General features: G+C 40.5%; 3 protein-coding genes across 5 annotated transcripts in view; all 3 read right to left on the reverse strand.

Moving 5' to 3' along the window:
- Nucleotides 1–27,824, reverse strand: part of LOC118427815 (zinc finger protein 678-like) — a 161,529-nt gene that overhangs the window by 31,979 nt on the left and 101,726 nt on the right. The window lies entirely within an intron of this gene.
- On the reverse strand, nucleotides 1,697–23,884 carry LOC118427938 (zinc finger protein 91-like; the record flags this gene model as incomplete). Its single annotated transcript, XM_035837905.1, has 5 exons — nucleotides 23,748–23,884; nucleotides 22,162–22,754; nucleotides 18,084–18,875; nucleotides 9,671–10,594; nucleotides 1,697–1,955 (listed from the first exon to the last, which is right to left on the reverse strand). Coding segments are annotated over exons 2-5 (2,547 nt in total), but the record flags the coding sequence as incomplete, so codon positions are not given.
- Nucleotides 24,632–27,352, reverse strand: LOC118427939 (zinc finger protein 782-like). The gene is made up of 3 exons (XM_035837906.1): nucleotides 27,171–27,352; nucleotides 26,991–27,093; nucleotides 24,632–26,108 (listed from the first exon to the last, which is right to left on the reverse strand). Exons 1-3 carry the CDS (start codon nucleotides 27,350–27,352, stop codon nucleotides 25,614–25,616), a joined length of 780 nt encoding a protein of 259 aa, XP_035693799.1. The 3' UTR covers nucleotides 24,632–25,613.

A 27,824-nucleotide genomic window follows, 5' to 3' on the forward strand; every position in this document is an offset into this window, starting at 1 on the left:
TCTAAGAAAAATATAACGGAACTCAAACTGTAGGCCTAATTTACCAACCTAACTGTTAATAGTTATCAAAGAGAACTTATCTTACAAAATTCGAAATATCTTTAGTAATATTTCGTTTTATCTAAACTAAAACTATTAGTCTAATATATATATATATATAACGTTACGGAACATAGCTAGAAACACAATTCCTAGGAGAGAAAGATAAAAATACATTTATCATCACCTCAGGTTATAAGTTCACTCCTCAATGAGGTACTTTTCGCCTGGCAGATATTGACTTACTGCTGTTGATTATATGTCAATCAACATACAAAACAATACATTCTAGTCTACAAAATCAATGTTACGTTCTAGTTAACAAATGTTAAGTTCTAGTTTACACAGCAACGTGACGTTCTAGTTATCAAAAACAAATTTCTAGTGTTAGAAAATAAACAATAATCACCATCATAGAATGTATAACATAAGAAGTCAACTTAACAAGATATGCTTCTAACAAACCTAACATCTTAGAAACTAGATTCTATAACACCAAAACCAACTGAACTATACAAACCGAATAATGCATACATTACTTGAATTACTGAACAAGATACTGAAACAAAAAAAACTAAATGTTTCACCGCTGAAGTTTAGTATTTGTCTAGAGTTTAGAAAACCACTGACTTTGTGACGTCACCTTATTTAGATAGAACATGACTCGGTAAACATTAGATCATAAGTTTCAGATAGTCTATAACAGCCTCCGTCTCTGCACCTGCATAACATGACGTCACGGAAGCGGTGGGCAGCTCATTCCTTGACAAGTCTGGGGTTAGTCCACCGAAGATTTGGCTAAGTCCAATTGTTTGTGTTGGAAAGTACAGTTCAAGTCTTGATTAACAACATCTAATCAAGGATGGTTTTTTCCAACATCTTCTAGATAACAGAAAAGTTATTGCCTCAACAACACAAACTGAAGTGACTTTACTGACAACGTGCTGATAACAGATAAGGCAGGTACGTCTTTAGGACCAACAGCTGACTGACCTGTGTGATTCACTTTCGTAGGTTCATTACGCCTGCACGTGGGTTAGACCACTTGGCTCGCTGAACTGTCAGCTGCACTTCTCACACCTTTGAGTTTTCCACTATGATTCCGAATGTGAGTCTTTAGATTCCAAAGCACACTGAATTGCCTGCTGCACTCCTCACACTTGTAAGGTTTCTCCCCAGTGTGCGTCCGAATGTGTCTTTTCAGAGCACCCAGCTCACTGAACCGCCTGCTGCACTCCCCACAACCGTAGGGTTTTTCCCCTGTGTGAGTCCGTATGTGAGCCTTTAGATTACGTAGATGTCGAAACTGCCTGCTGCACTCCTCACACCTGTAGGGTTTCTCACCTGTGTGAGTGCGCACGTGTCTTTTCAGACTATATAGCCGACTGAACTGTCTGCTACACACCTCACACGTATACGGTTTTTCACTTGTGTGAGTTTGCTTATGACTCTTAAGACCATCCTGTCGACTGAACTGCTTGCTGCACTCCTCGCACTTGTAGGGTTTCTCACCCGTGTGAGTCCGCATGTGAGTCTTCAAATGACTCAGCACACTGAACCGCCTGCTGCACTCCTCACACTTGTAGGGTTTCTCCCCTATGTGAGTCCGCATGTGTTTTTTGAGCTCACCCAGCTGACTGAACTGTCTACTGCACTCCTCACACCTGTATTGTTTCTCCCCTGTGTGAGTCCGCATGTGAACCTTCAGATTACAAAGCTGACTGAACTGCTTGCTGCACTCCTCACACTTGTAGGGTTTCTCCCCTGTGTGAGTACGCATATGTCTCTTCAAATCACTCAGCTGACTGAACTGTCTGCTACACTCCTCACACTTGTAGGGTTTCTCCCCTGTGTGAGTCCGCATGTGAGCCTTCATGTTACATAGTTGACTGAACTGCTTGCCGCACTCCTCACACCTGTAGCGTTTCTCCTCTCGGACAGATCGCACAGAAGAATCCTTTCTCGCCTTTCCCCTGACGTCACCGAAACCCTGGGCACTGCTTGTTGTAGACATCCTCAGAGATCTTGTGCAACTTCTGTAACTCAGACAATAGGAACAATTAAGTAACAGATGATTTATCAAGTTACTATCTTCACCAGAAAGGTATGTCTTTGGTGTTTTTGCATGTGTCTGTGTGTATGTGTCCTGTGCATGTGTGTGTCTGTGTGTTTGTGCATCTGTATGTCTGTGTGTGTGTATGTGTACCTGTGTGTGTGCCTGTGTGTCTATGTGAGAGTCTGTATGCGTCTGTCTGTGTATATGTGTGTCTGCATTTGTGTCTGTCTGCGTCTGTGTGTATCTTAACTACAAGCATAATTTGTATTTATCTTTGCATGAACGTATGTGTGTGTGTTTGGACAACATAACTCGGAAAACCTGGATTGGATCCTGGTGATATTTGGTTGGTATGAACGGTTTATTCAACAATCGACATTGTAAACAGTAAACAATAATATATATGGCTGAATTCAGGAGTGCGTAAGCATTTACACGAATTATTTGACAATCGTACGGATCTTGTGTGAGACGCTCGAATCACTACGCGGAAATGTACGATCTTATGCAACCGCAATAATCACTACGTGAAAGGGACGGACATCTATTGTTTACGAGCATAACAATAGGACAAAAACACAGGAGTGCGACTTTTGACGCAAGACGTCACCCAACGCTTGTAGCAACAAGAAAACAAAGAAATGACGAATCTTTCGAATTCTTATCGACTTCATAGCAAACTTTGTGACATCACTCGGTTAAAGATCAGCGAATTCGGCTAGTTTTGTTCCTAATTGTCCCTAAAATTACAAAGATAAAATCGTAAGTTTGAAAACATGCCCAAGCATCAGTTACTGAACCTCCCCGTCAAATGTGGAACATGCCATGATGAACACCAGATGTTAGAATGGCGGGAAGTTTCCGGCCCAAGGGCGGACGTAGGGGTTTACAGTATACCGTACGTGTAGCAACTGCGCCCTTCATACCAGTAAGACGTTTCTAAACACCAATAAACACTACAAACGTGACTCTACACCTAAAAACACATGCATTTCCATTCGTTTTCACGATTACAACTCGATACATTTAAAAAAGAAAGACCATCCATAAACCCCACAAGGGCCCAAAAAATGTGCTTACGTTATCTTCGGATCTTCAGCCTCGCTTCCCCGTTTGAATTTTGAATAAAAATTCACAGAAAATTTCCCCCATTTCGGGCGAGGAAACAGCAAAGATACGAAGGAACATGTATATCACTTCCTTCTGCAGGCTATGGTCTACTTTCAACACCCACAGAAGACAGGAAAATGGAGTTGAGTTGGCGGGACCCCCACCGAAAATTTATCACGACACGCTTCAGCTTTCTGTCAAATCTAGACAAGTTTTATGATCAAAATAAAACAGATCGTCTTACCTGATCAAACTTGAACCCTAGTCATGCACAGAAACACCAGTAGGTTGTCTCTAAAGCCGCGAAAGTTGTGGTCTTTGCTTCGGGAGGACGGGAACTTTCCAAACCGCTGTCACTCGACACTCCGAGCAAACAGGAAGAAGGCGTCATGTGACCCGGAAGTATTCTTTGGTTATGGGTCAAACCAAGGTCAAACAATATCTCCTGGTCACCCAATAGTTGTCGCGACATCGCTCAGCTGAAATCGTAGTAATGAGAATATAATTTAGAAGAGCTAATTGTAAAGCTTGAAAAATAATATTACATGTATTACAGGTTTGCGATATGGTTTAGCCTGCGTCCACGGGCGCCGCCATTTTGTTTCCCAGTGGTGTATGATGGGAAGTGGTGTTGCAGTTTCGATGTGTTTATACAAGGGGGTTGAAAAATAATTCTTGGTTTATATTGAGGTGGAATGTTATGAGCGTGTCTTTGCGGTCTTGTCGGATATAAAGGGACAGCAGCCAAAACGATAATAATTTGGTCTGTTTTATGGTGGCGTTTTTTTTTTATCCCTACTGACTTCTGTCCGCATACATTACCAACCGTCAGTAGCGTTGTAGACGCACGTTAAAGCTTCTAGCCACAGACCGGCTCTGTGATATTGAGCATTAGTGGATAATCCTACCGAGTTCGTGTGTCTTTAATTAACACTGTTGTGCTGTTAAGAAAATGAAATAATTAGATAATTGGTCCCTAGTGACATTCAAAGTTACTGCAGCAGGACTTACCGTCTTGGTATCTCGTGTACTATATATCCCGTGTTCTATTGCTTGGGATGATAAGTAAATGACAATTTTCTACGTTTCTTATGGGCTAACAATTCAATGTGAAAGAAAAACTACAGGCACGGTTCTGTTTATTTGAAACAACTTTTTAACAAAATGAATGAATACAAACTATTGCAGTCAACAACAAAGATAGATAAGTAAAGTGAACTTATACTACAAGATTACTAACACCTCTATTGGTCTACTGTCCTCCCATCTAACTGCAAGTCTAAAATCTATAAAGTTACAACGGTACATAGCTAGAAATACTATTCCTAGGAGAAAGGGAAAATAACAAGTTCACTACTCTTCCCCTTTAGACATTGACTTGATACTGTTCTATAAATGGCGATGAAGGTACAAAAACAATCTTCAATGTTAAGTTCTACTTTCTACAAATCAGTGTTAGTTTCTTGCTTAGTTAAAAGATAAATGTTACGTTCTATTTATGAAAGGCATGTTACTTTCAGTTCTACTTTATTAGCAAACGCTATTCAGGCTGGTATTATGTCTGCTATGTTGAAATCAATAAAGGATGATGATGATGTCCCCAAACGATTAAACACGATCTATCATGTACCTTTAGAGGAAACTGCAAATCACCAAACAAACTTCTAATTTTTCCCTTGTAGACACACCTCACTACTGTATGTGAATATGTAAATAAAGATACCAAAGCGTGCCAGTTCCAGTTGGCGTCTAGTTTGCTGCGAAACAATTCAAACAACATCTACAATATTCAGTCATAGAAGTTACAAAAATGCACTTGAACATGATACAAATCCTACAAAACTACCTGCTTGGAAACTTAATTCTAGAATACCATAGGGAACTTCACTATATACATGAAGAAAAGGTTACAAAAAATAAATGAACATGAACAGGATACACGTGCAACGAAACTACCATCTTGGAAACTAAATTGTAGAACCACTGGTAACTGAACTTCATTATTTACAAGTCAAGTCAAGTCATGATCAAAACGGACCGCATATCAGAAAAGGCAGTCGCCTCAAGAGCACGAACTGAACTGGCTTTACTGACTGCGTGTCAGTGCGATTTGAGTGCATGTAACTTTTCAGGGTCAATCGCTGACGAAACTGTCAGATCTGATTGTCCGCACCTGCTGGCTTCATTAGTACTCCTCACACCTGTTTGTCACCTTTGTGAGTCCGCATGTGTCTCTTCAGATTCCCGAACTCACTAAACTGCCTGCTGCACTCCTCACACGTGAAGGGTTTCTCCCCTGTGTGAGTCCGCATGTGTCCCTTCAGATGATGGAACTGTCTGAATTGTTTTCTGCACTCCTCACACTTATAAGGTTTCTCCCCTGTGTGAGTCCGCATGTGAATCTCCAGATGATGGAAAAGACTGAACTGCTTTCTGCACTCCTCACACTTGTAAGGTTTCTCTTCTGTGTGAGTCCGCATGTGGCTCTTCAGATTGCTCAACTGACTGAATTGCGTACTGCACTCCCCACACTGGTAGGGTTTATCCCCTGTGTGGGTCCGCATGTGAGCCTTCAGGTTACATAGTTGACTGAACTGCTTGTTGCACTCCTCACACTTGTAGCGTTTCCCCTCTCTGGCAGATCGCAGAGAAGAATCCTTTATCGCCTTTCTCCTGACGTCACCCAAACCCTGGGCACTGCTTGTTTTCGACATCCTCCTAGATCTTGTGTAACTTCTGTAGAGACAACAGGAACGATCAAGTTAGAAATATTTCATCCATAGCCTTTTTAGTATTTGGTTCGCACTGTATGAATTTGTCAGTGAGGGGAAATAAGCGATGAAAGTGCGGTTCACTTATGCCATAGAAACATAATTTTCATGGGAAAAAAAGGAACGAATGCTAGTACTGGTAGGAATCTGCAGAAATGCACACAGATATCACAGGGCAGATTCTCTTTATAATAATAGCAGCAAACTACAAGCTCAAATGCGCTGCCGAGAACCTGGTCTGCAGTCCGACCCTTTGGATTTCATGGTTTGTGTCATAAAAAAAATGAGGTTTTAATGAGGCGAACGTAAGCGAACGTAATCGAAAAGAACCGACATCTATTGCTTACGAGAATAACAATAGGACAAAAACAAAGGAGTGCGATTCTTGACGCTAGAGGCCACCCCACGCTTGTAGCTACAGTGAATCTCTTTAATAAATCTTATCAGTTTCCCAGTAAAATGTGTGAAATCACTCGGTCAAACTTTAGCGAAAACTGATGTATTTGCTCCACGTTGTTCCCGAATGTACAAAGAGAAAACGCTAAATTTGAAACCATGTCCAAGCATCAGTTACTGAACCTCCCCTTACAATAAGGAACACGCCATGATGAACACCTGATGTAAGAATGGCGGGAAGTTTCCGGCCCAGGGGCGGATGGAGGGGTTTACAGTATACCGTACATACAAAAACTGCGTCCCTCATTTCAGCAAGACGTTTCTTAACACCAATTAACACTACATAAGTGCCTCTGCAACTATTGATATACGTTAACACACCTGCAGTTCCACTCGATTTTACGATTACATCGCTATGAATTCATACAAGAAAGACACCTATGTAAACCCCAACAGGGCCCCAAAATTTGTTAACGTTATCTTCAGCCTTTCTCCTAGCCTTGAAGGGGAGGGGCTGCTAAATCGAATTGCCCATTCCCTACATGGTTAAGCCATGTCAAACAATCACTTAAAAACACATTTACCTACATTTCAAACCTCAAGTCTTTACCCCCACTGCAAAGCTGGATTTGTTAGGTTTGTTTTGGTTCAAAAAGCCCGAGTTCAACTCCGGCATTTTAACGAGCTACAGCCAGATGATTGTCATGATGTCAGGATTGCACCCCCTCCCCTAATGGATCAGTCCATGTGCCAGTCTCGAATATGAAGGTCACTCATAGGTCAAAGCATGCCAAAGGTCACAATTTTTGGCAAGATTTTAAAAATATACATGCTTCAGTCACTCTTGCAGAAATATAGACCTTTGTGATCGAAATTTGCCCAGGGAAAAAAATTATCTAAAAGAAACAGGCTAAGGGTAGGCACTGGGCACTTTCTGCGCAGCTCCGGAAAACAACTCCCTCCCCTGAACCTTGAACGTGGACATCTCCTAGCCTCCTCTGTGCGAATTGAATAAAAAGTGTGACAGAAACTTTCCTCCATTTTAGGTAAGGAAACAGAAAAGCTACGAAGGAACATGTGTATCGAAGACTATGGTCTATTTTTCAACACTCAGTTTGGAGATGTGTTACCAGTTGATGGCACCCCCCTGCCAAAAACACGACACGGTCAGTTTTCTGTCAAATCTACAGAGATTTTGGAGTCAAAATACAACAAAACGTCTTACCTGAACAAACTTAAACCCTAGTTTTGCACAGAAACACCAGTGGGCTGTCTCCAAAGCCGATTATTTGGTGATTTTTGCTCCGGAAGGACGGGAACTTTTCCAACCCGCTGTCGCTCTCGACTCTCCGAGTAAACGGGAAGACAGCATCATATGACCCGGAAGTATTCTATTGTTCTGGGTCAAACATCATCTCCTGGTTACCCAATAGTTGTCGCGACATCGCTCAGCTGAATGCTGAGATTGTAGTAATGAGGATATAATTTTTAATAAAAGAAGGGCCAATTGTATCACCTGAGAAATTATATCACATGTATTACGGGTTTGCGATATGGTTTAGCCCGCGTCCACGGGTGCCGCCATTTTGTTTCCCATTGGTGTATGACGGGAATACTAGTACATATAGATGTTGCAATTTCGATGTGTTTATAATGAGGTGGAATGTTATGAGCGTGTCGTTGCGGTCTTGTCGGATATAAAGGGACGGCAGCCACAATGATAAATGTTTGGTCTGTTTTATGGTGGCGTTTTTAAATCGCTACTGACTACTGTCCGCATACATTAACAACCGTCAGGAGCGTTGTAGACGCACATTGCAGCTTCTAACCACAGACCGGCTCTGTGATATTGAGTATTGGTGGATAATCCTACAGAGATCGTGTGTATATTAACACTGTTATGGTGTTGGGAAAATGAAATGATCAAATAATTGGCCCCTGGTGACTTTTAAAGAAACTGCAACAGGACTGCCGGTCTTCATATCTTGTGTACTAGATATGTCTCGCCTTTTAATGGTTGGGATGATAGGTAAATTTCCTACACTTTCTCATGTGGTAACAAACTCAATGTGAAATAAAAACTACATGCTTGGTTTGTAACTGTTTATTTGAAAGCAACTGTTAAAAAATAGATAAATGCCAACTATCAAAATCAACAACAAAGATAGTTACTATCAGTTACTATTAGTTACTACAAGTGAACTTATCTCAGTAAATTATGAACATGTTTACCAGTCTTTTGTTATCGCATCTAAATTTAAACTACAAGCCTAAATTATATAACAATTCAAACTACAAGCCATAATATATAAAGTAACATAGCCAGAGCTACTATTCCTAGAAGAACAGGAAAATAATACACTTATCATCATCTCTGGTTGTAAGTTCACTCATAAAGGAGGAACTCCTTCTCCTTGTGCTCATTAAATTGCTACTGTTCCTCATTTGTCAATGAAGTTACAAAAACAATGTTTAGTTATAGCTTAAAAAAATAATGTTAACTTCTAGATTAAAACCAACAATGTTAAGTTCCACTTAGCGAAAACAACAATGTTATGTTCTTGGTCACAAAAACAATGCTAAGTTGTTCTGTGAAGAAGACCATAGAATTCAAATGTCAGGAAACCAACTTGAATGGTAAAAAGTTTCCAAAAAAACTAACATCTTAGAAACTAACTTCTATAAAACCACAACCAAGTATTCATGTGGAAATAAAACTACTTCAATAACGGGAAAAATGCTGAATTGTAATCACTAACACAAAAATTGGACTTTTCAACTGTCAAGCCTTTGTTATGGAATGAGTAATCCATCGTCAAAAATAGAACAAATGACTAACGGAACGATCATAAGTTGATAATAAGTTTATGGCAGCCCCCGTCTCTGTATCTGCATAACATGACGTCACAGAACTTGTCCATTTATTAAAGCGTCTGGAGTCCGTCCCTCGAAAATTTGTGTAAAGCCAATTGTTTGTGTTGGAAAGTACAGTTCAACTCTTGCAATTGGTTAACAAAATCCAGTTCAAATCTAATCCCGAATGACTTCCAACACAGATAGAAAAAGTTGTTGCCCCAACAACACAAACTTCAGCTTTAAGTCCTCATGATCAACAGCTGACTGAATTGTCTGTTTCACTTTCGCACCATCATTACGTGTGCACATGAGTTAGATCACCTGACTCACTCAACTGGCTGCTGCACTCGGGTCTCCTCACACCTTTGAGTTTCCCCTGTGAGTCCGCATGTGAGTCTTTAGATTTCCCAGCTGACTGAACTGTCTGCTGCACTCTTCACACCTGTAGGGTTTCTCCCCTGTGTGAGTCCGCATGTGTTTTTTCAGAGAATCCAGTCGACTGAACTGCTTGCTGCACTCCTCACACCTGTAGGGTTTCTCACCTGTGTGAGTCCGCATGTGAGTCTTCAGTTCACCTGGCTGACTGAACTGCCTGCTGCACTCTTCACACCTGTAGGGTTTCTCCCCTGTGTGAGTCCGCATGTGTTTCGTCAGAGCACCCGACTCACCGAACTGCCTGCTGCACTCCTCACACCTGTACGGTTTCTCACCTGTGTGAGTCCTCTTGTGTCTCTCTAGACTGCCCGGATGCCTAAACTGCCTGCTGCACTCCTCACAGCTGTACGGTTTCTCCCCTGTGTGAGTGTGCATGTGACTCTTCAGATTATTCAGCACACTAAACTGCCTGCTGCACTCCTCACACCTGTAGGGCTTCTCTCCAGTGTGAGTCCGCACGTGTTTCTTCAGATCACCCAGCTGACTGAACTGCTTGCTGCAATCCTCACACATGTAGGGTTTCTCACCTGTGTGAGTCCGCATGTGAGACTTCAGTTGGCCCAGCCGACTAAACTTCTTGCCGCACTCCTCACAATTATAGGGTTTCTCTCCAGTGTGTGTCCGCACGTGAGTCTTCAGATCACTCTGCTGACTGAACTGTCTGCTGCACTCCTCACACATGTAGGGTTTATCCCCTGTGTGAGTCCGCATGTGACTCTTCAGAGCACCCAGCTGACTGAACTTCTTACCGCACTGCCCACACTTGTATGGTTTCTCTCCTGTATGAGTCCGCATGTGACTTTTCAGATCACCGAGTCGACTGAACTGCCTGCTGCACTCCTCACACTTGTAAGGTTTCTCCCCTGTGTGAGTCCGCATGTGTTTCTTCAGAGAGTCCAGCCGACTGAACTGCTTGCTGCATTCCTCACACCTGTAGCGTTTCTCCTCTCTGACAGATCGCACAGAAGAATCCGTTTTTGCCTTTCTCCTGACGTCACCCAAACTCTGGGCACTGCTTGTTGCCGACATCCTTCTAGATCCTGTGTAACTTGTGTAGAGACAATATGAACGAACAAGTTAGAAATATTTCGTCCGTAGCTATTTTATTATTTGGTCTGCATTGTATGAATTCGTCAGTGAGGGTAAATAAGCGGTGAAAGTGCCGTTTATTTATGCCATAGGAACATAATTTTCATGGAAAAAAGAAGGAACGAATACTAGGACTAGTAGGATTGTGCCGAAATGCACGCAGAAATCACAGCAAATCACAGCGTAGATTCCCTTTATAATAATTTAGCAGCAAATTATAAGCTCAAATGCGCTGGCAAGAACCTAGTCTGCAGTCTGACCCTTTGGATTTTGCGGTCTTCCTTAGATTTTGTCATGAAAAACAGGTTTTAATGAGATGGACGTATGCGAAAGGGACCGACATCTATTGTTAACGAGCATAACAAAAGGACGAAAACAAAGGAGTTCGACTCTTGACGCCACCTCTTCACGCTAGACGCCAACCCACGCTTGTAGCTACAGTGAAAACAAAGAATTACGGTGAATCTCTTAAATTCTTATCAATTTCTCATTAAAATTTGTGACATCACTTTGTCTACGATCAATTGTAACGTTATGATGATCACTGGGTTATATTATTTTCCTTTGGTTTATTATTGTTTGATGTATATGATCTTCATACCCATTTAATTGTATTATGATTTGTAAACTTTGACGGGTGAAGAGTTTGTATAAGCCACATGACTTTTTTCTCCCCCCCCCCCCCCTTGCACGTTGTGTTGTTTTCTATAATTTTCTGTATGTTATCATTTTTTAAAGTGCAAAATTAAATCAATCAAGTCAACCAATCAAACTTCAGCAAAATCGGCTATTTTTGTTCCCAATTGTCAAAATAGTAAAAAGAGAAACCCTAAATCCGAAAACAGGTCTAAAATCAGTTACTGAATCTCCCCGTAAAATAAAAGCACGCCATGATGAACACTAATCTCCAAGCAGATCCTACAATGGCAAAATAGTACCAAACTGGCCAAGGAGTGTAGTCAGCCAACAGGGGTACATTTGCCATGTAGCCAAACACACTCCTAAGCCAGCTTAACTCCTCTGCCAGCTATGCTACCGTAGGATCTGCTTGGAGATTAGATGAACACAAGATGTTAGAATGGCGGGGAGTTTAGGCCCAGGGGCGGACGGAGGGGTTTTCAGTATACCGTACATTTTTCAACTGCACCCTTCATACCAGCAAGACGTTTCTTAACACCCAAGATCACTACAAAAGTGTTTTTCCAATTATCCATACACGTTAGCAAACCTACAGTTCCACTTGTTTTAACGATTACAACGCTATAAATTCATAAAAGAGAGACCCTGCTGTAAACCCCTACAGGGCCCCAGAATTTGTTTACGTTATCTTCAGCCTTTCTCCTCGCTTCCTCTGTGTGAATTGAATAAAAAGTGTGGCAGAAAGTTTCCTCTATTTTAGGTAAGGAAACAGCAAAGCTACAAAGGAACATGTGTATCGTAGACTATGGTCTGTTTTTCAAGACCCACAGAAGGCAGAAAAATGGAGCTGAGCTACCAGTTGACGCGTGACGGGGCTCTACCAAAATCACACGCTTCAGTTTTCTGTCAAATCTACATAAGTTTTAGGGTCAAAATACAACAGATCGTCTTACCTGAAGAAACTTGAACCCCTAGCCTTGGACAGAAACACCAGTAGGTCGTCTCTAAAGCCGCGGAAGTTGTGATATTTGCTCCGGAAGGACGGGAACTTTTCCGAACTGCTCTCGGCCTCGCCATAGTGAGAAGTACACTGGTGGGGAATCGCAATGCTTTATGGTTAACTAGGCTTGTTACAAGATGGCCGCCATCCAAGATGGCGGCTCTTGGTGGAAACCCGAAGTGAGTGCAAGAAAACAGACCACTGTTCGCCGGGATGACCATGGATGACTACGCACAAGGTACGTATAGACGGTGGATACATGTGTCCTTTATCTTTCACGTCATTGATACTTATATGAGTAGCCGATCGCCCAATTTCTACAAAATATACCCTAGGAGACACCAGTTTGGTGCCAATGTCAACATTAACTTCGACTTGGGAGAGTACGGTAGCTTTAAAACGTACATGAAGTCATTTTGTCATTACTACTACATGAGCACTTTCAACACTGCAAATGTGAGGATAATCGATCAAGCCAATGTCGAGAAATTCAACTCACAAGGCATTTGCCCCCCTCCCACTCACAGTAGTCAAAGAGTCAAAGCTGGTCAAAGTGTGTCAACTTCTAGGACTGGGATAAATTGAAAAAAAATAATTAATACTTTTGAAAGTAATTTATATCATGACTACATAAATCACTCTAACATATTCCAGGATATTGGAGAGATCCAATCATTTGGTCCTCAAATATTGACTTCCAAAGATACTTGAAATTTGCTTAGCAACATTGTTTACACCAGGTGAACTTCAAGGACTGGGATAAATTCAAAGAAATCAATTAATCCTCTTTAAAATATTTTAGATCATGCCTACATAAACTACTCTAACATATTTTGAAATATTGGAGAGATTTGTTTATTTGATCTTGAAATATAGACTACCAAAGTTGGTTGGATTTTGCTTAACAATATTGTTTAAACTAGGTGAACTTCAAGAACTGGGATAAATTCAAAGAAATCAATTAATCCTCTTTAAAATATTTTAGATCATGCCTACATAAATTACTTCAACATATTCCAGAATATTGTTGAGATTTGATTTTTTGATCCTGAAATAGAGACTGCCAAAGTTGTATGAATTTTGCTTAGCAATATTGTTTACACTAGATGAACTTCAAGGACTGGGATAAATTTTTAAAAATCAATTAACTTTTTTGAAAGTATATCAAAACATGACTACATATATCATTCTACCAAACTCCAGGATATTGGAGAGATCCACTTATTTGATCTGTAAATATTCACAGTCAAAGTTGCTAGACTTTTGGTCAGTTGTGTTGTTTACACTAAGTGAAGTTCAATGACTGGGATGAATTCAAAGAAATCAATTGATTATTTTCAAAGTAATTCAAAACATGACAGTATATATCACTTTAATATACCCCTGGATATTGGAGACATCCACTCATTTGATTTAGTATTATATACAGTCAGAGTTTCCTGAATTTTGGTCAGCCATATTGTTTACACAGTATGCAGTTTAATGACTGGGATAAATTCAATGAAATCAATTGATTCTTTTCAAAGTAATTGAAAACATAACTGCATATATCACTGTAACATATGCCTGTATATTGGAGAGATCCACTCATTTGATTGATATCATAGACAGTCAGGAGTTTCCTGAATTTTAGTCAGCCATATTGTTTACACTGTATGCAGTTTAACTCTAATGGCAGGGATAGATTCAAAGAAATCAATTGATTTGTTTCAAAGTTATCTAAAACATAACTGCATATATTACTGTAACATATGCCTGTATATTGGAGAGATCCACTTATTTCATTTAGCATTATAGACAGTCAAACCTTCCTGAACTTTGGCCAGCAGCCATATTGTTTCCACTTTGTGAAGTACACCGTATGTAGGATGAATTCCAACAAAGTGTGTTTTTAAGTGAATGGAAACAAGACTGCATACTGGTATATGATTTTATGATACTTCAACATATCCTGAATATTACACAGAGATACTGAATTTTGATCCAGAATATTGACTTGCTTGTCTTTAGTTTTGTTTTATTCAGCTGTATTGTTCAAAGTGTCTTAACTTCAAGCATTGGGATAAGCTTAAATGTTCATAATGTTGCCTATATCTGCATCAAAATTTGATAAATGTATGGTACTGGGATTACTGTTCTTACAGCAGTATATATATGTGTACAATGCTTTATAATGCCTTACCCCCCTCCCCCATTTCCCAAGAATGGTAAAGAAATCTTTCTAATCCATGGCTGTTTGGATCTTGTAAACATGTTTCACCTCATAATAGAGCTTCATTGCTCCTAATAACTATGACTCAGGAAGCCAAGATGCACATTTTTGGATATGAACATAACAAAAACCAAATATTTGTATACAAATCATTCAGAAATGTAAGTAATATTGATCAATGCAACTTTGATGTGATGCAATCAGATTTCTTACATTATTTGAGTTGTATAGATAACTTTATTGAAAGACAATATACAGAAAGAAAAGAAGCGCTTAACATCGTAATCCTCTCTCTCTTTATTTTCTAGTTGAAGGACAGAAAATTCTTGGTTTGCTCTGAACCAGGACTGTGGAGTTCAACCCAGCCTTACATCAGATTCTCTCACCAACCCTGCTATTATTCACAGACCTGGAATACTCACAGAATGAAAACATCACTACTCATTTTATAGCTACTGCGTGTTTAATTTGTTTGTTTACTATTTGCATTGGTGATGATTTGACTTTTGTGATTTGTTATACCTCTTTCCCAAGTTTACCCTACTTAGTCTTTGATTGAAAGGAGGCTGGGTAAAGGCAGTGTATTGTTGTACATTGTAATGCTCAATGTTATGAACCAATGATGTCTTGCCTGAAAGTGCAACTTGAAAAAAATATCACATATTTGTAGTAGCTTGAAATAGTAGAACTGACATTAGGATAGGATTGAAACAAATGTAATTTATCTATTGTGTGTCCATTGTTTTCTTTTCCTTTGGCATGAAGTAATATCCTAGCCTGTGTGCTATCCTAGTTACATGACCAACTCCTATATCTCTCCCCCATATACTCAGGGGAAGTGTAAACAAAGGCAAACAAGGCTTGTGCAGCATATTATATTGTGGTGTCTGTATATCATAGACAACTTTGTGTTATATCTGGTGCATTGTGATCAGTATCACTATGATAGGAACTACTGGTTTGTTATTACATGTCACCACCTAATGTTATTTTCATTGTGTGTTACCACTTTTTGTATATTTATTTTGACACACATTAAAACATATTCTCTGATGCACTTATGATATTGTTTAATGCACTAATGGTAAGGTAAACCTGGCAAGTCTGTTACCAGCTACAGGTACATCAAACCCAATATCAATAGTACAAACAAATGAATCCAGTATTCTATAAAGAGATATCAATGAAGAGTAATATTGGGAAAATTATATGAATAAAAGTTTTCAACATAGAATTTATGTACATTAAAGAAGAGGATACTCTATGTCATGTCACTTTTTTTTATCATAATCCAGTGTATTCATGCCAAATCTGTTTTTTCCTCTTCACTTTTTTTCTCATTACCCTCTTGCCTCATATCAAAATTTTTATCATGTGCTAAAAAGTTATTGTCTTCTTTGTATTCAAGTGTTTTTTTGTTTCATATACATTCTTAAGAAAAGTTTGTGATGAAACCTTGGATGTTTTCATGTATGATAGTTTATTCATAATATTAGATGATTTTCACAGTGGCATTATTGCAGGAAATGTTTTCCCATCTACTCCATTGTTTTTCTGGAACTAATCTGGAAAGTGACCTTATCATATTTCGGCATTAGTTGGCTCAATAGTTCTCAATAAAGCACCCAACACAATGCTCCAACATTACACAGCGTCAGTGTAGATTTTAGGACAAACCTCAGGAAGGAGAAATTTCAATTTTGCCGCCACAAGTTTGTACCCATCATCCCTTGCGCTTGAAACAAGCCTCGATTCCGTGAATGCCGTCGTTTCCATGGCCTGGCCTCGCCACGTAAACAGGAAGCCGCGGCGGAGATGACCCGGAAGTATTCTATGATCATAGGTCAGACACAAGCTCCTGATTACTCAACAGTTGTCGCGATATGTGACAGGGACTGTCATTCTCGTACATGTATAGGACTGTTTATGCCACAGTCGACGTTATAGGGCTGATATCAATTAGGGTTTTACCATGGCCAATATTGACCGAAGGAGGCCATATATGAATATGTCGCGATATTGCATTTTCAAGCAGAGGTTCGGCTCAGACTGTTTTTTTCCGTATTTCTAGGTGTTTTTTGCTAGGCTTTCTATTTTGTCCCCCTTTCTTTGTCTTGAAAATAATGTTTTCCCTATGATCATAGCTAGCCAGAGCCGAACCCCAGCTTAGCTAAATGCAGAACCCGCGGTATAGTATTAATGATAACTCTGATAATTGTTGTAGCGTGAAGTCAAAGTAAAGTGAAGGTGATTTTAAAACTTAGTTTCTGTTTATTTATTTGAAAGCAACTGTTAACAAAATAGATAACTGCAAACTATAACAAAATGAACAACAAAGAGAGTTGTTAATAAACTGAACTTTTCTAAGGAAAGCATAACTGATTCTGTTCGTTTTTGTTCACCCTGTCTGTATTCTCAAACAAAGCCTTAATTACCTTCCTACCTGATAACTGAACAGAGAAATGCAAGCTATCGAGCTCTATAACATAGATATTACTACACACGTAGTTAAGAGAGGGAACTCACTCTTGACACCTCTGCTAGTATCCTTGTCCTCCAATGAAAACTCAAACTGTGAGTCTTAAATAAACAACGTTACATAATATATAGAGTATCTATTCCTATAGCTAAGAGAACATGAAAAATAAAACTATACATTTATCATCATCTCAGGTTTTAAGTTCACATGAAGGAGGTACTCTTCCCCTTGTTAACATAAACTTCCACTGTTCATCATTTGTTGATGAAGGTACAAAAACACTGTTAACTTCGACCTTACCAAAACAACGTTAAGTTTTGATTTGTTACAAAAACTCATAACGAAATCAGATTTACAGAAGAATCATCAGAATGAAAAGGTAGGAATTAAATCACGATACGCTTCCAAGAAAAATACAGATTGAAAACTAAATTCTACTCTTTTCCATGTTGACATATCTCGTTACAAAATATATATGAAAATATGTCAATAAAGATACAAAACCTGCTGGTTCTAGTTGACTTCAGAAGTCTGCTTCTTAACACTTTAAACAACATTTACAATATGCCATCGTAGAAGTTACAAAACAGGAAATTAACTTGAACATGAACATGAAATAAAACTACCATCTTAGAAACTAAATTCCAGAATTCCACGGGTAACTGAACTTCACTATGTATATGAAATCAGAATGAATCCCATAACAGAAAAGACTAGCGCCTCAAAAACACGACCTGAACTAGCTTTGCTGACACCGTGTCAGTGCATGTAACTAATTATGTCCAACCGCTGACTTAACTGTCAGATCTGATTCACTTCCCCACCTGCTGGCTTCATCGGTACACTTCACACCTGTTTCTCACCTGTCTGAGTCTACAAATGCCAATTACTGACGGAAATGCTAACTTGACTCCCTCACACTTGTTCAAGTTCATTTGTGAGTTTCCATGTGTTTCTTTAGACTGTACTGCCGACTGAACTGCTTGCTGCACTCCTCGCACCTGTACGGTTTCTCCCCTGTGTGAGTCCGCATGTGTCTCTTCAGATCACCCAGCTGAATGAACTGCCTCCTGCACTCCTCACACTTGTAGGGTTTCTCACCTGTATGAGTCCGCATGTGTCTCTTCAGATCACCCAGCTGACTGAACTGCCTACTGCACTCCTCACACATGTAGGGTTTCTCCCCTGTATGAGTCCGCATGTGAGTCTTCAGAGCACTCAACTCAATAAACTGCTTGCTGCACTCCTCACATCTGTAGGGTTTTTCCCCTGTGTGAATATGCATGTGTCTCTTCAGATGATGGAACTGACTGAACTGTCGGCTGCACTCCTCACACTTGTAAGGTTTCTCACCTGTGTGAGTCCGCATGTGGGCCTTCAGATGACACAGCTTACTAAACTGCCTGCTGCACTCCTCACATCTGTAGGGTTTCTCGCCTGTGTGAGTCCGAATGTGCCTCTTCAGATCGTCCAGCCGACTGAACTGCGTGTTGCACTCCTCACATCTGTAGGGTTTCTCACCGGTGTGAGTCGTCATATGTCTTTTCAGATTACCCAGCTGACTGAACTGCCTGCTGCACTCCTCACACTTGTAAGGTTTCTCCCCTGTGTGAGTCCGCATGTGTTCCTTAAGATGACCAGGTTGACTGAACTGCTTGTTGCACTCCTCACACTTGTAGCGTTTTTCCTCTCTGACAGATCGCACAGAGAAATCCTTTTTCGCTTTTCTCCTGACGTCACCGAAACTCTGTGCGCTGCCTGTTGTCGACATCCTCCTAGATCTTGTGCAACTTCTGTAGAAACAACAGAATCGATCAATTTAGAAAAGTGTCATTTTAATTGGCCCGCAATGCATTATTTTTTCATGAAGGAGTAGTGAGCGGCAAAAATGTGGTTTCATCTTTACCACTGACTGCGACAGAATTTTCATGGAAGCAACAAAGAAAATTATGCCATATTGCACACAGAACATAGATGAGAACTTGATTATATATGAAATATCTGAAACATATAGAGAAAACAAGCTTTTTACATTGTATCCTTATTGCCAAATATGTAATTTACACCTGTTTTTTGAAAGATTTGAAACCAAACTTGAAATACTTTAAAGCTAAACTTGCCAATATGCCAATGATAGATATCCCTTAGATACACCTGTTAAAAGTCAATCACAGACCAATGATCAACGCTTGTTATCCCTCTCTCTCTCTCACCCAGTCCTGTTATACCTCATGTTAATGTTTTTTGTATTGTGCTCCAATGATGTATATGTATATTCTATTGTGTATTATGCTGAAATATTGAATAAAGTTTGAAAAAAAAATTAAAAAAAAAAAAAAAAAAAATTAAGCACACAGAAATCACAGCAAATCACAGCGCAGAGGACCTTAGAAGCTCAAATGCCCTGGCGAGAACCTGATCTGCTGCCTAGATCTCGCGGTCTTCTTCGATTTTCTCAAGAATAACGGGCTTTTAATGAGATTAACGTATGCGAAAGGGACGGGCATCTTTTGTTTACGAGCACAACAATACAACAAAAACAAAGGAGTACGACTCTTGACGCTTAACGCCACCCTACGCTTGTAGCTACAGTGAAAACAACAGAATCTCTTAAAAAAATCTAATCAATTTTCCGGTAAAATGTGTGAAATCACTCGGTCAAACTTCAGCGAAAGCAGATGTATTTTTTTTGTTCGACGTTGTCCCCGAATGTGCAAAGAGAAAACGCTAAATGTGAAAACAAGTCCGAGCATCAGTTACTGAACCTCCCCTTAGTATAAGGAACACGCCATGATGAACACCAGATGTCAAAAATGGCGGGATCCGGAAGTTTCCGACCCAAGGGCGGTTGGAGGGGTTTACAGTATACCGTACATATATCAACTGCGCCGTTTATACCAGTCAGACGTTTCTTAACACCAATGAACACTACAAAAGCTCCTTTCCAATTATCCATACACGTTAGCAAACCTGCAGTTCCACTTGTTTTAACGATTAAATCGCTATAAATTCATATAAGAGAGACACTGCTGTATACCCCTACAGGGCCGCAAAATTTGTTAACGCTATCTTCAGCCTTTCTCCTCGCTTCCTCTGTGTGAATTGAATAAAAAGTGTGACAGAAAGTTTCCACGATTTTAGGTAAGGAAACAGCAAAGCTACAAAGGAACATGTGTATCGTAGACTATGGTCTATTTCTCAACACTCACAGACGGCAGAAAGTTTGGAGATGTGTTACCAGTTGATGGCACCTCCCTACCAAAATCACGACACGCTTCAGTTTTCTGTCAGATCTACAGAGATTTTGGAGTCAAAATACAACAGATCGTCTTACCTGAACAGACTTGAAGACTAGTCGGTCACACAAACTCCAGAAGGTTGTCTCTAAAGCCGCGAAAGTCGTGATTTTTAGCTTCGGAAGGACGGAAACTTTTCCAAATGTCTGTCGACCTCGCCACGTAGAGTAAACAGGAAGTAGCGGGGACGATAACCCGGAAGTATTGTGATCATGGGTCAAAATTTCATCTCCCGATTACTCGATTGTCCAGATATTTTTCTCATAGCATAGGTTCGGCTCCGACTGTTTTTAACGCATTTCTAGGCGATTTTGTAGGACTTTCTATTTTGTCCCCTTTTCAAGTTTCTTTCCCAGGACAGCAAAAACTCTCTTGACGACAACTGTTTCCATCCTGTCTACAACTTATCAGCCTTCAAAACAAATGTCCACCGCTATCTCCTTACACCGTTTCCAACTTCTTAGTTCATTGCCTTGAAATGGTCCCACATTAAAAAGTCCAGCCACACCCCGGCTCTGTAATATCGGGTATTGGTGGATCATACTACAGAAATTGTAAGTCTTTATTTACCACTAATGTGGCGTAGGGAAAATGAAAGAATCAGAAAATCGGCATCTGGTGACTTTTAAAGATACTGCTGCAGGACTTCCGGTCTTGGTATCTCGTGTACTAGATATCTCGAGTTCTAATGGTTGGGATGATAAGTAAATTGAAGTTTTATGTACTTCGAATTTCCATGTGCTAACAGATTCAATGTGAAAGAAAAACTACCTTTCTTTTCGAACTGTTTATTTTGATGTAACTGTTAACAAAACAGGCAAAGAATCAGAATCAGAATCAACAACAAAGATAATAACTAATCAGTAAACTAATCTTAACTTAAAACATTCTTAACGCTTCTGCTATGTTTTCCTGTTTTTTCTAAAATTAACGTTAAGAAACGTAGCTATTCCTAGTAGAGTACAATAACAATGGATTCATTATAACATGTTGTATGTTCAGTAGTAATGGAGGTACTCTTTCCCTTTTAGACATTAACGTGCTACGGTTCAAATTTCAATAAGGTACAAAAACAATACTAGTAGTAAGTTTGTTACAAAACAAGCAAAACAAAGAAACATAAATTTACCATCATACAAGTTAAAGGTAGAAATCAAGACATGAAATGTTTCAAACATCTTAGAAACAAAAGTCTACTTTTTTCCTTGTAGACATACCTCGCTACGGAATGTAGATATAAATATGAAACGTGCTTGTTGTAGTTAACTTCTAGTTTGCTACGAAACAATCAAACAGCATCTATAATATCCCATCATAGAAGTTACAAAGAGGAAATGAACTTGAACATGTTAAACAAAACTGCAATCTTGGAAACTACATTCTAGAACAGCGCGGGTAACTCAACTTTACTATTTACATGGGATCAAAAATGACCACATAACAGAAATGGCTGGCGCCTCAAAAAACATGACCTGAACTGACTTTGCTGACAATGTGTCTGTGCATGTAATTTTTCAGGTTCAACCGCTGACTAAACTGTCGGATCTGATTCACTTCCACACCTGCTGACTTCAATAGCACTCCTCACACCTGTCACACACTGTGTGAGTATGCACGTATTTTTTTTAGATTCCCGAGGTCACAGAACTGCCTGCTGCACTCCTCACACCTGTAGGGTTTCTCACCTGTGTGAGTCCGCATGTGAGCCTTCAGATTACTCAACTGACTGAACTGCCTGCTGCACTCCTCACACCTTTAGGGTTTCTCCCTTTTGTGAATATGCATATGTTTCTTCAGATCATCCAGCCAACTGAACTGCCTGCTGCACTCCTCACATTTGTAGGGTTTCTCTCCTGTGTGAGTCCGCAAGTGTTTCTTCAGATTACACAAATGATTGAACTGCCTGCTGCACTCCTCACACCTGTAGGGTTTCTCGCCTGTATGAGTCCGCATGTGAGTCTTCAGACGATCCAGTCTACTGAAATGCCTGCTGCACTCCTCACATTTGTAGGGTCTTTCTCCTGTGTGAGTCTTAATGTGTTTCTTCAAACTTTCTAACCGATTGAACTGTTTGCTGCACTCCTCACACCTGTAGGGTTTCTCCCCTGTGTGAGTAAGCATGTCAGTTCTCAGATGACCCAGCTGACTGAAATGTCTGCTGCACTCCTCACACCTGTAGGGTTTTGCACCTGTATGAGTCCGTATGTGAGACTTAAGATTACACAGCTGACCAAACGACTTGTTGCACTCGTCACACCTGTAGCGTTTCTCCTTTCTGGCAGATTGCACAGAAGAATCCTTTTTCGCCTCTTTGCTCGCGTCAACCAAACTCTGGGCACTGCTTGTTGCCGACATCCTCCTATATATTGTGTACTTCTGTAGAGACAATATGAAAAATCATTTAAGAGATGATTCATCCAGTTATTTTGAGTGTGTGATACATGCATTTTCAACTAGGCGTAGTGGGGGGCCAAAAATGCGGAAAATAGAAGCAAGGAATAGAATTCTGCCTCGTCATCTCCAAAAGAGAAGTGGAAAATGCTCACTCCTAGGCCTAGGACGGCTACACTTCTTAAGCCAGCTTTAGATACTATATTATCCCACCGTAGCATCTGCTTGTACATTACCAAATTTGGACAGAAATTACAGCAAATTACAGCAAAGGGGGGGGGGGGGTTGAAATGCCTGGCCTTACGCTTTGGATCTTTTGGATCTGGCCTTACGCTTTTGCGGTCTTCCTACGTGTTTGACTGGAAAAACAAACGGGTATTAAATGAGATAAACGAATGCGAAAGGGACCGACATCTATTGTTTACGAGCATAACAATTGGCTAAACACAAAGCCACACGCCGTACCGCTCCAATAGCTACGGTAAAAACAAAGAAATGACACCCTCAAACACTGGGTTGACTATTGCGGCAATTGCTTACGATATCGTAAGGCATTGCCGAAAGAGTCAACCCCGGGTGGGAGGGTGAGAAATGGAGAATCTCCCGAATTCTTAGCAATTTCTCGGTAACAAACCCTAAAATGCAATAAACGAAAGACCCTCCGTAAACCCCTCAAGGGCCCCACATAGTGTTTACGTTATCTTTCGCCTACTACCTCACTTCCCCGTGTGAACTTTGAACAAACATCGATAGCAATTTCCTCCATTTTAGGTGTGGAAACAGCAAAGTTACAAAGGAACATGAGAATCATGTCCTTCTGTTGGCTATGGACCCGTGGTCTGTTTAAAACACCCATAGAAGACAGGAAAAATGGAGCTGCTAGCTGAGTTACAAGAGACTCCTACCAAAACACGGCACGCTACAGTTTTCTGTCAAATCTACTGAGATTCTAGAGTCAAATACAACAGGTCGTCTTACCTGAACAAACTTGAACCCTAGCCTTGCACAAAAACACCAGTAGATTGTCTCTAAAGCCTCGGAAGATGTGGTTTTTGCTTCGGAAAGACGGGAACTTTATCAAACCGCTCTCGGCTTCGCCACGTCGAGTAAACAGGAAGCCACGGCAGAATGACCCGGAAGTATTCCATGATCATGGGTCAGACAACATCTCCTGATTACTCAACAGTTGTCGCGATATGTGGCCGGGACTGTCATTCTCGTATCGGACTGTTTAGCCAGAGTCGACGTTGTAGGGCTGATATCAATTAGGATTTTACCATGGTCAATATTGACCGAAGGAAGCCATATATAGATTTAGATTAGACGTTATTCCTCTTTTGATTCATCTACAGTTCCCATTTTCCTTGTCTGTAAAGTAAACACTTACCACCATTTCACCTTGTCTGCAATTAGCCCTCGGGCACGGATTTGCAATAAAGATTATCATTATATAATTGTATACATATCGCGATATTGCATTCTTCAAACAGACCGTTTTTTTATTCCTTTTTTATGCGTTTTTTCGTTAGGCTTTCTATTTTGTCCCCCTTTCTTTGTCTTGAAAATAATGTTTTCCCCATGATTATAGCCGGAACCAAACCTCTGCTTAGCTGAATGCAGAGCCCATTGTATAACTCTCATAATTGTTGTAGCGTGGACGCACATTAAAGATTCTAGCCACACCCCGGCTCTGTGATATCGGGTATTGGTGGACCCTACTGCAGAGACTAAGTTTATTTAACACTGTTGTGGTGTTGGGAAACTAAAGTGTTTGGATAATTAGCGCCTAGTGGCTTTCCAAGATACTACAGCATTACGTCCGGTCTTGTTATCTTGTTTGCAAGATATATCGTGTTCCGATGATTGGGATGATAAGTAAATTGGAATTTCCTATATTTTTCATACAATGTGAAAGAAAAAAACATGTTTATTTTCGAAGTGCAACTGTTAACAAAACAGGTAAATATCAAAATCGACACCAAATATACCAATTACTAGAAATCAGCAAATAGTACTAGTAATCGTACAACATTATAAACACTTCTGCTTGTTTTCTCGTTCTCTTGTCTAAACTGAAACTGTGAGTCTAAAGGTAACGTTACTAAGCATAGCTATTCTAGAGTATCTACAATAACAATGGACTTATCATCTTCTTGTTAGACATTAGCTTGCTACCGTTCGTATGTCCCAAATGTACATAACAATGTTAAGTTCTAGTTGTAGGTTTGCTACAAAACATTTAAAACATGACGTTGTAAAGAAACATGAATTTTACATCAAAAAAGTAAAAAGATAGGAATCAAATCAAAAACTTGATGCACTTCCAACAAAAATCTTAGAAATAAAAAATTCTACTCTTTTCCGTGTAGGCAAACCTCGCTATTGTATGTAAATATGTCAACAAAGATTTTTAAAAAGTGCTAGTTCTAGTTGACTTCAAGTTTGCTATGCTACTAAACAATTCAAACAACATCTACAATATACCATCATAGAAGTTACAAAACAGGAAATGAACTCGAAAAAGATACACATCTAACAAAACTAACATTTTGAAAACTAAATAATTCTAGAAAACGGGTAACTGACCTTCACTATTTACATGGGATCAAAATGAGGTGCACAACAGAAAAGGCGGGCAAATCAAAAACACGATCTGAAAATGACTTTACTGATAACGTGTCAGTTCTGGTAACTTTTCAGGATCAACCGCTGACTAAACTGTCGGATCTGATTCACTTCCCCACCTGCTGGCTTCATTAGTACTCCTAACACCTGTCTCTCATCTGTGTGAGTAAGCTCGTGTCCTTTAAGTTGACCAAGTGCCTGAAATGCCTGCTTAACTCCTCACGCCTGTACAAGTTCCGTTGTGTGAGTTTCCATGTGTTTCTTCAGACTGTATTGCCGACTGAACTGCCTGCTGCACTCCTCACACTTGTAAGGCTTCTCACCCGTGTGAGTCCGCATGTGGCTTTTCAGAGCACCCTGCTGACTAAACTGCCAACTGCATTCTTTACATTTGTAGGGTTTCTCGCCTGTGTGAGTGCGCATGTGTTTCTTCAGAGTACTCAGCTCACTAAACTGCCTGCTGCATTCCTCACACTTGTAGGGCTTCTCCCCTGTGTGGGTTCGCATGTGTCTTTTCAGACCACTCAGCTCAATAAACTGACTGCTGCACTCCCCACACTTGTAGGGTTTCTCGCCTGTGTGAGTCCGCATGTGAGTCTTCAGATGATGGAAAAGACTGAACTGCCTGCTGCACTCCTCACACTTGTAAGGTTTCTCCCCATTGTGAGTCCGCATGTGTTTCTTCAGATTACTCTTCTGACTAAACTGCTTGCTACACTCCTCACACCTGTAAGGTTTCTCACCTGTGTGAGTCTGTATGTGTTTCTTCAGACTATCGAACAGACTGAACTGCCTGCTGCACTCCTCACACTTGTAGGGTTTCTTCCCTGTGTGAGTCCGCATGTGAGTCTTCAGAGCACCTATCTCACTGAACTGCTTGCTGCACTCCTCACACCTAGAGTAGAGTAGAGTAGAGTACTTTCGGTTGGGTAGGAGACGTGCTCCAATTTGAACCGCTCTTTCGTTTCAGCATACAGTCATTGTTGGTTTATGAGGTTTGTCCAGCGCTCTGTAGTTGAACATGATGGGATGGTTTTCCATGGCTCTGTCTAACCTCGATTTGAAACTATTGACAGTAGGTGCTGTAACTACTTCTTCGGGAAGTGCATTCCACCACGGCACTACTCTGTTGCTAAAAAAGTCGTGTCTTTTGTTGGTGTTTGACAATGGCCTTGATAGACGTAGGCTATGCCCTCTCGTTCTTCCATCCTTCTTGATTTCTGGTATGCATGGCTCGGTGTCGTATAATCCGTGTATGTATTTGTAAGTGTTGATGAGGTCGCCTCTGAGTCTCCTGTACAGTAGGGTTGGGAGTTTAAGGGTTCTAAGCCTTTGCTCGTATGTGAGATCCCTCAGTCCAGGGACTCTCTTAGTTGCGCGTCTTTGAATGTTTTCTATGTTGTCTACTAGTTTCCAACTCCCAGGAGACCAAATGGGGGCCCCATACTCGACGAGAGGGCGTACTAGGGATTTAAAAAGGGTGATGAAGACTTCTCTATCAATGTATCGGAAAGTTCTCCAGAGCAGCCCTGTCATCTGATTTCCCTTGGAAGCTATTGACAGGATATGAGCTTCAAAACTTAGGTTTCTGTCCACTTTGATGCCAAGGTCCTTTTCCTCTGTGGTGTTTTCCAGGTTCACAGTCCCACCGTGGTGGTCAGTCATGTGGTAGTTGAAGGGGGGGTGACCCGCTCCAAGTCTTAGAACAGTGCATTTATTTGGGTGGAACTTCATCTGCCAGGTCTTGGCCCAGGATTGCAACTTATCGAGGTCAACCTGTAAGGTTTCTCCCCTGTGTGAGTTCGCATGTGAGCCTTTAGATTATCCAGCTGACTGAACTGCTTGCTACAATCCTCACACTTGTAGCGTTTCTCCTCTCTGACAGGTCGCACAGAAGAATCCTTTTTCGCCTTTCTCCTGACGTCACCCAAACTCTTGACACTGCTTGTTGTCGACATCCTCCTAGACCTTGAACAACTTCTGTGGAGACAAACGGTCAAGTAAAAGACGCCTCACCATTACTCAGGGCTCTAAATATTTTTTTCTGCATACCTGCACTGGCGCGGGTAACATTGAAAATTACCTGCACCAAACAAACTTTACCTACAACACTCTGAATTTGGAAAGTATGGATCATACTAAAAATGTTAAGGAACCATTGCTATTTTTCTGTTATACTTTATAGGTAGCAATATTCAATACAGCTAATAACAATCCAGATACACCTACATCATATGACATTTATGTCTAAAACCCAGTACATGGACCAGTGCAGGTTAGGTGCAGGTAGACACCAGAAATACCTGCACAGCTCCAATTTTACCTGCACTAACATGCATATACAGGTGGTATTTCGAGCCCTGTTAGTAAGGCGTGGTAAGGGGCGAAAGTGGGATATTTGTTTACTCTCCAAAGCAGAGATTGTGTCGC

Source organism: Branchiostoma floridae, chromosome 12 (assembly GCF_000003815.2).
Source record: "Branchiostoma floridae strain S238N-H82 chromosome 12, Bfl_VNyyK, whole genome shotgun sequence".
In the NCBI taxonomy this organism is placed as follows: Eukaryota; Metazoa; Chordata; class Leptocardii; order Amphioxiformes; family Branchiostomatidae; genus Branchiostoma; species Branchiostoma floridae.